Source organism: Kockiozyma suomiensis (assembly GCF_038497685.1).
Source record: "Kockiozyma suomiensis strain NRRL Y-17356 unplaced genomic scaffold V2V93scaffold_17, whole genome shotgun sequence".
Classification (NCBI taxonomy): domain Eukaryota; kingdom Fungi; phylum Ascomycota; class Lipomycetes; order Lipomycetales; family Lipomycetaceae; genus Kockiozyma; species Kockiozyma suomiensis.
The window spans coordinates 296000-304848 of record NW_027117680.1 but is presented as its reverse complement, the minus strand read 5'-3'; the positions used below and the strand labels follow the sequence as shown (position 1 = coordinate 304848).

The 8849-nt window shown below is 41.0% G+C and overlaps 3 protein-coding genes across 3 annotated transcripts; 2 read left to right on the top strand and 1 right to left on the bottom strand.

Moving 5' to 3' along the window:
- V2V93DRAFT_376004 (uncharacterized protein) lies at positions 1-381 on the top strand. Its single transcript, XM_066911625.1, has one exon. The coding sequence runs from the start codon at positions 143-145 to the stop codon at positions 296-298; it is 156 nt and encodes a 51-aa protein (XP_066763409.1). The 5' UTR covers positions 1-142; the 3' UTR covers positions 299-381.
- A 400-nt stretch (positions 382-781) lies between these two features.
- V2V93DRAFT_351084 (ferric reductase NAD binding domain-containing protein) lies at positions 782-3300 on the top strand. Its single transcript, XM_066907974.1, has 2 exons — positions 782-1530; positions 1585-3300. Exons 1-2 carry the CDS (start codon positions 1061-1063, stop codon positions 3206-3208), a joined length of 2094 nt encoding a protein of 697 aa, XP_066763408.1. The 5' UTR covers positions 782-1060; the 3' UTR covers positions 3209-3300.
- Positions 3301-3651: 351 nt separating this feature from the next.
- On the bottom strand, positions 3652-6654 carry V2V93DRAFT_376000 (OPT oligopeptide transporter protein-domain-containing protein). Its single transcript, XM_066911624.1, has 3 exons — positions 5769-6654; positions 5667-5711; positions 3652-5612 (listed from the first exon to the last, which is right to left on the bottom strand). The coding sequence occupies exons 1-3, from the start codon at positions 6595-6597 to the stop codon at positions 3904-3906; spliced, it is 2583 nt and encodes an 860-aa protein (XP_066763407.1). The 5' UTR covers positions 6598-6654; the 3' UTR covers positions 3652-3903.
- Positions 6655-8849: the final 2195 nt, after the last annotated feature.

Genomic DNA, 8849 nt, shown 5'->3' with positions numbered 1-8849 from the left:
ACTAAACCCTACTAAACCCTACTAAACCCTACTAAACCCTACTAAACCCTACTAAACCCTACTAAACCCTACTAAACCCTACTAAACCCTACTAACGATCGTTGAATAAAGTAATTGTAATATTTTCTATCCACCTATCCTTATGCTCCCAGTCTTTTATATATATATTCTTGTTCCTAGTGCTTATGCTATAATTCTTTTAGAGAGATTTGAAAAGATTGACACGGGCTCCTCTCTTTTTCAGTCTTGGATCATTCTGATAAAGTTTTTTTTCATGTGGCTGGTCTTTGCTCTTTGACGCTGCCAAGAACATGAACTTCGACAGCGCATGCCAAGAGTGAATTTAACATCAAACTCATACAGATATTACGTCTAAACTACGAATCTGTAGGAGCCGACGATCTAGATCGGACTACTTACATATGGTGAGTTTTCTATGCGCACAGCCATTATTCTTGCGCCGATAAAAGTAAATAATCCGTCATTCGTACTTTGCAATTAAATTTTAGAGTCATCAATCAGGCCGACTACCCTCCTGCTTTACATCTTTTCAGTTGGTGGTGGTTTCATAAGAGGACTGGCGAAACCTGCTGACCGATATCAGACTCGGCACAGGTAGAAGTTTTTTTCACTCAAGTTCAAATCAAGATAACTTTGATCAAACCTAAGCTTAATTCTCGCGCTCTAGCCGCAAATGTCTCACAAGAACTGTTCAACTTTATATTGCGGTCTGTGCTCCATAGCTTAATGGAGTTCATGTTAAGCTCTATCTTTGGTCCAGATCATTTCCAGGCTGCAACGGCTCTTTGGTCCAGACCATCTGAAATGTTAAAACCTGCAGGAAATGCTGCTCCGGACCACTGCAATGCTGCTTATTTTACTACTCTCCTAAAAATTCTAGAGTTCTTGCCAAGTCTTGTAGCATGATTTGACATTAGTCATTTAGGAACAAACTTTTTTCAAGATCTTAGCTATAATATATACGTGCCCAACAATCAGCGTGTGGTCGCTTTGCGTGTAACACATTAGTCTGACGCTGTTACTAGTGAAAGCCTTGATCATGAGGTTTCTACTGCTGGTTTCTCTTGTGGTAACGATATGGTCGACGGCGTCAGTCGTGCAAGCTGCTATCCCTAGGAAAAACGCTTGTTCGAACATCTGTCAAGGTTATCTTGAGGTGTTTAAGACCGATGCTGATTGCGATTTAGAAGATGAAATCGATTACAGCTGCGTTTGTCCTGGAAATATCTATACGGAGTCATATGCCTTATGTCTTGATGTGTGTAACGCGGAAGAAAAGGCTACGACTTGGAAAGCGTGGGTAAAAAAATGCAAAAAGGCTAAGGTCGATCTGTCAGAAGGCTATGAGTACTATTATCAAGCTGGTCTGGCCGATAATATCCCACAGAAACAAATCAACAAGACAGCTCCTGTCGACAAGCCTGTTTTGCCGAACTACACAAAATATCGAGCAAATTATGCCGCGCGCTACGAAAAAAATCATAATTTACAATGGGCACAGTATTTTGGGTAAGATTCGGTCACATAGAAAAAAGGTCAAAATATTTGCTAACATAGTTTCAGAAATATTATTAACGCCTTCTGGGCTCTGTTAATGCTCATCTCATTTACTCGGCTTATTTTTGTTCGAATATCTCCTCGAAAAGGATCAAAGCCTTATGCTTTCGTTACAAAGTTCAGGAAACATTTTATTCTTCCATCTACCTTTGGTTCTCGCCATATTGCCTCGTTTAAGGGAATAGGCACAATTCCTTTGCGTTGGCAGTCAATTGTTGTATTTGTGTTGTTCTGTATGTGTGTTATATTCATGTTCGTGGATATGAAGACTACGGAAGGTCCTGAGACGTTATTTTATACCAAGAATATTCAGTTTACGCGTTTCATTGGCGACAAGGCAGGAATCCTCGGGGTTTCACAACTTCCAGTTCTATTCTTATTCGGAGGACGAAACAATATTCTTATGCTTTTCACTGGCTGGTCATTTGACACTTGTAATGTTTTTCATAAGTGGCTTGGACGCTTCACGTTTATGATTCTTTGTGTCCATTCTTGGACTTACGCTTATGTTTACGGCAATCTAGGTGCTTATAACGACACCGGCAAGGCAGAGTACTATAGACTAAAAATCCTTGACGATCTCCCAAATCGCCTTGGTATTGTTGCAATTGTGTTAATGGGAGTTATTATAATTGGAGCGTGCTATCCACTTCGTCATCATTGGTATGAGATTTTTTTAACTGTCCATGTTCTGACCGCGATCAGTTTTTTCGGCGTGGCTTGGCATCATGTTAAAGAGAATGGCTACATGCAATATTTTTATGCAACTGTTGCTGTTTGGAGTTTTGATATTTTGATCCGTATTGTTCGGGTTGCCATTGCTGGTCCATGGAACCAGGCCAAAATCACCGCGCATGGTGATGCCGTATATGTTGCCGTAAAGCCGGCCCTTCGTTGGAATGCAAAACCTGGTCAATACGCCTTCATCTATGTGCTTCGGCATAATTTCTGGGAGTCTCACCCATTTTCTATCGTTGAGACCCGGGATGGTCATTATATTTTTGTTGCTAAAAAGCACGCCGGCCTCACTCGCAAGCTTCACACTAGCGTCGCCAGTAAGGATAATCAGGTCGACAAGTGTCGTGTTTGGATTGAGGGTCCTTATGGTGACTCATTTCCTATTCAGAGATATGAGACGGTTTTACTTATTGCCGGAGGCATCGGAATTACTGCTATTTTATCATACGCTCTGGATATGAAGCGTAAAGGGACCGATCAGCACGTGATCTTATACTGGATGGTTCGCGACAATTCCTCTCTAAAATGGGTAAAGGATCAACTTTCAGAGCTGACTGAGTCAGGTCTTATTGAGATCAATATTTACGTCACAGGAGAGAAAGAAGAAGACAAAAACATGTCGTCAGAAGAAGGATCTTCAACTTCATTGTCAGAGCTATCCGACAAGGAAGCAGCCGCTCTTTCTGCGCCTAGATACTCGGTCAAGCGGAACGAGCGACCTGTGATTAGTGAGGTGATTGAACAAGTGATAGTAGCTGCAGAGGGATCTGTTGCTGTGGTATCCTGTGGGCCAGCTGCTATGGCGGACGAATGCCGAGCAGCCGTCACATCGAACGTGGATAAAGGTAAGGGACGCGTAGACTACTTCGAAGATGCCTTTTCCTGGGCTTAAATTTTTGTCTCGCAAAGTCTCGGCTTTTTTTTTAGTTATTTTAATTATATTATCATCCCTCTAATAGATGCAAACTTATTTCCTACTTTGAGAATTTTTTTTTTTAATTTTCCGTATCAGCGATAAGTAATTAAAATTATGTCAATACAGTCACTGAGATCCTACAGTTTAAAGCTAACTGGATTGTGCAGAAGATTATCAAGGCGTAATGTTAAGTTTACTAATGAGGTTGCCCACTAAGCCCCTCATGTTTTCAGCTGCTATTAGTGATAATGAGGTATGGTTCTACCATACCCAGGTTTTTGTTGCAGCGTGGCTCATATATAGTCATTGCGAGAAGGTTATCGGCCTTTTCTGTTCGCCTTAATTCTCATTACAAGGCCAGTGATGCGGACTGAGCGATTTGCATAAGTAGCCTCTTGACAGGTGATTGCAATAATTACTTTTTATCATCTCCATTACCTAGCTCACACCGGAATTTGATATAGCTCGACAGTTCTATCAGTATTGATTAGACACGTGATATCAACCCATAAACATAATATATTAATCAATCCATAGAACGCCGAACAACCATAGACCATGAGACAACTATTAGTATTCCTGGACCCTACTACTAAAGCTTGTATCGAATCCAATAAATCATTAAGTGTCGCTTATGGAGAACAAACACCATCAATCTATTTTACTCCTCTTCAAGACCATGTACCCTCCTCCATACCAAAATATCCTCTCTCTGGAATGTCAAGTAGCGTAGCAGACAACTTGCCATCGACACCAGCAGTCGATACCGTAGTACCCCACCATTTCAGAGGCTTTGCATGATACTGCAACGCAAGGAAAATGATAATTCCACTAAACGCGACGCCGGCCGTCAACGCCGACGAAATGATATAATTATAATTTGCCCACCAACCCAAATACCTACGACGAATATAGTGCATAAATGCAAATGAGAAATAGAATCCCGTGGTGTAGTATGACAAATTGTAGGTATATCCGAAACGCTGAAGACCGCCCAGAATAAGCACAGGTTGAAAGGCGCGGAAGGCATTAGGAAAACGCTTTCGTAAAAGCCAAAACGGAATAGACAATCCAGCACCCATGAGAAAAGCGTATTTTAGCACAGGGTATAATACATCAAACGTTCGATGCGGTCCGATTACTCCAAGCAGCAAAGAATCTGAGTACGTTGAGTGCTGGCCCGCACAAACGAAGCGTGCCGCCTGAGTGTAGCTACAAAAATCATCGACACCGTTCAATAGAAAAATAAGGGAAGAAGCCGTAACTGTGATCTGAATCAATGTCGCATAAATTTGAGCTCGGAAGACACCTCTTGGTGGAAGTTTAGCATACTGCCCAATTTTCATGTCACCCAAGTACGTCTCTCCCTGTGCGTCGATAGTGTAGCCGTATATGCGGCACAAGATACTGGCTACGCCATTTCCTGGTACCATGTATCCCGACAAAATAACTCCAATGACATTCATTGAAATCAAGAATCCCGTCGAGGCAAATAAAATCATCGACGGTACTAGCAGCACGATACATAATAAAATTACCACAATAACGGCCCAAACAGGCGTTGTGGTCGGAAACGAAGTTATTCCTACAATAACCATCATAAAAGACAAAGCCAAAATGATAAGAAACCACCAATCGGGGACTTCTTTATATTGGCGCATCATTACCGAAATAGGGTCCCGGTATGAGCTAAAATTCGAAAGATTGCGATCTCGCAAGCCTTGCCAGAATCCCAAACTTGCTTCCTTGATAATTTTCCACTCATTCAACATAATATAGCAAAACGAGAACGTGAACATACAGTAGGTTGCACCAGTCGATATCAGGTTTCCTGCAGAGATATATGGCGGTGAATACTTTGTATACAGCTCTGATTGTAAACGACCATCGATAACGACGCGACTGAGATTATACGATGATCCAAAGCGATCATAAACAGTACTCAAATTTGGCGGCATGTAAGCAACATATTTGTAGTTGCTATAGTACATACCCAGCAGAACCAACGAGCCAAGTATCGTTCCACCATATAAGTTCGCAAGCGAGAAGAATGGCAAGATAAGCGGGGTTGACAGGTTTATAACTGCCCAATCGAATGTTGGCCATGGGTTAAATCCTAATCCAATTCTCGAACCAGTAACAAATGCCAAGTTTTTATTTGCAGGTGCAATCCATGTCATCCAATTGAACGTCGACAATGCAGTGAACAAGTAATCCGGAACCCAAAAGTAAAAAAATGCACAAATGGTAAGATACCAGAAAAGCTTATACTTGCTAATCGACCATCCATTAATAGTCTTTTTTGTTTCACCAGTAAGCAGTGTGCGGTTGAGCTGTAATGTAGGAAGAATCGATGGCCATACAGATTTGACAGGGTATACTATGTGGTCCTGATTAGTAGAGACCTTTCAGAATGCAAAAAAAGTTTGGTTACCAGCCCAACGACGCATAAGACCAGAGACTCCCAGACCGAAAAATTCTACGAGCAATCAATTAGTCTTAATGTCGAAGATATAAACCGCGTATGTCAACTTACGGACAGAAAAAGACATTACCCAGATAAAAGAGTAACCAATCCAATTGAATCCAAAGAACATATTTAACTTTATAATCGGCACATAATACACAAAATTAGCTGTATGCGAGAGATTGGTCATGATTGTTGTAAACATCTGCTCTTTATACGACCATGGTCCCGGGTTCAAAGTGAATACCCATCTAAAAATCTTGAATTTGCGGGTTGGCAGCAACTTTGCAAAAATGAGACCAGTGGGATATACCAAGATTTGCACGACTTGCGAACTGAGTGTTAGACTCGGTTGGCGAAAAGTAAAAAGCTCGTTAACAAAAGAGGCACCAGCAACCCAAATTGTACCAATGATGTAGGCTCGTAGCGTTTCACATGGGATGCTGGGATCATCGACTGGGCTGCAGACTGAGCGAACTTCTGGGTAAGGAGAGAGATATTTGACCATGCACGCCTCAAGCTTTACATCATTTTCAAATTGCTCGTGGCTGGAACCGTACGCTTCTTCTCCTATAACTAGTTTTCTAATACGCTCGAGGGATTCCTGAGGATAATTTATATCATCGTCATGGTCTTTGAGTGTATAGTGCAAAATCTCCATCGACTCCTCGACGGATAACTTTGTAGTTTTCTCAACGATGAAGTCGAGATCTTCGGGGCGAATATCTGCCATATCCGGAGATTCATAGATACTTGAAATAATCCTCTCTCTGTCTTGCTCTGTGACCTCAGCAACGATGACTTCAACGGGATCGTTCTTTTCATACTTGCTACTATCTGATTCATCCGTGGTCTGCGTGCCGTAAACCTGCACACCTTTCTCATCAAGTAATTCCATTGTGTATTACCTTAGTCACCAGTAATTAGCTTTCCAAGAAACTGAAATTGCTGCAGATGAAAGAAGAGAAAGGTCGGAAAGGCACCTCTACCCTGCCTAATATATGGTGATTCCAGCATTGCATTAATCGTACATTCTTATCACTGACAGGCGCCGATAACAAGTTTCTACAACGCATGCTTCTATTGCGAAGGTTTAGTTACAATGCACAACGAAAAAAGAAATACTAGCACGTGCGGCTTTCAAGATAAGAAATTTGAAGCGGGAATTGAGACGGATCTTTTTTTTTGAAGTCTGTGCTTTGACGGACAGCTTATTTTGCCAAAGAACACGGCACAGGCCACCTTGCATTCAGGTTTTAAGTTCGCTGACTTCGATACTAATTGTCATAAATCCGCAAGAGAGAACTGTAAGATTGGATTGCATAAGAAAAATAAGTACATTTGAATATTACGGTACAAAGATAAGCCACCGACAAAGTACCGATCGAGCTGATCTTGTCAACGGGAGCGATAACGGGACGGTCTCTTTTCGTCCTGCATGCGCGTTCTACTTCACCTCCTCGTCTTCACCTCCTCGTTAGTCATGCATAACTATTAACGCCTACATAGCATCTTCCTATTATCTAAACCACTCAAGTAGTGAAAGTTATGCAATACTCGACTACTAAGCTATGTAGTAACTTGGATCTATTAGATGAAACATCACACACAGTATATGAGATCTAAGCGGATTGGCTCTTCGAATACCGAGGGGCAAGTCGGCTGCTTGACATTATTTGCATATGCGTCAACTGAGTGATATAAAATTTAAAATTTAGCAAGACTTTTTTTTTCCTGCTGTATAAATGTATCATATCTGCAACGATAGTCACTGTTCAGTGATCGCTTCCCGTTCAATGGTAATTTAGTACCCGAAATAAAGATAAGGTTATATGTGCACAAAGTATCTGCGCCGGCAAAGTGCAAATGCTCCGAAATCTGCTAATCATCTATTCAGGTTTAGGATAACATCGGTATTTCGCGACTAGCTAATATAAGTACTAGTGCAGTCACCTAACCGGTATAAATTTAAGCAATGTGACTACTAAAGCATTTAATATGAGCCTTTGTAATCTGACAATTGGTATCTTGACGGGATGTAACCCTCCGTAATCTAACTGACATGTGGCACACTTGGCTAGCTGCTACTGTGCAGCGCATCCTGTTGCTCTTACTAGCACTTTGCTGTCAGTCATTCAGGAGAGACTAATAATAGACGATCTGTACTGCAATGCGCTGACGAGATCCTAGTGGAGAATAAATACTGACGGCTAGCTTGTTTGGCATCTTGGACGACAAGAGGAGATACCAGTCGAATCTTTTATGTCAATCTCCGGAAAGCTCCTGCCAAAGCAGGGGAATATAATTACTAGTTAATGGCTAGATTCTTTGCCATCTCTGGGTTGAAAGAGATAGCTTTAATTGACTATATAGAATCCGAGTTGCGTACAGAACCAATAATTCTGTAACAAAACGCGGTCTTTGCTAACCAGTTGTTGTCTTCTAATCTTGCCGGAAGGTGTCGTAAAAATAAAAAGAGAGTAGTTTAACTAATGTTCTATATCTTTTCTCTTTATAGCATGGTTTTATATCTAAATATTTTTTATTTGGATTCCAGTAATATCCCAAAATTAATGCATAAAACAAAGCCCTAAGCCTGGAGTATAGTCTGCTCGATCCATTTCTCGGCGTAAAGATGTACTAAACAACGCGACCTGTACTTTCACGCCTAAGTGTGAAGTTCCAATGCGTATACTGCCAGGCTGATGATCAGGGTTTCTTTATAGTGAGACGTTACTGCGGGTTGGTCCTTTATTAGAAATCTACACTAATAGCTTGTACTGTTGTAAAAAAGAAAAAAATATATGAAAGTATTCAGCCAGTCCAGCGCAATTAGCAGACAAATACGGTTTTACTAGTCTCCTTTTAATTTGTAACAGTAAAGCAGTATTAAGACGAAACAGCCAGAACAGTCGCCGACAGTCAGAAGAGCCAAAGTTCACTATTTTCTGCTGGGCACATGCACCAAAAAAGGACTGTGAATAACACCAGTTATTCCAGGCGTCATTTCGTGTACCCAAAATGCAGCACTGTCAAATCCAACTACAAGTGTAAATTGCACGTCAAACTCTAATAGAAACATTATTTTATTCTCTAGTGTTACGTTTTTAATAAACTGTAATTATAATATTAAACTAAAAGCATTGAACC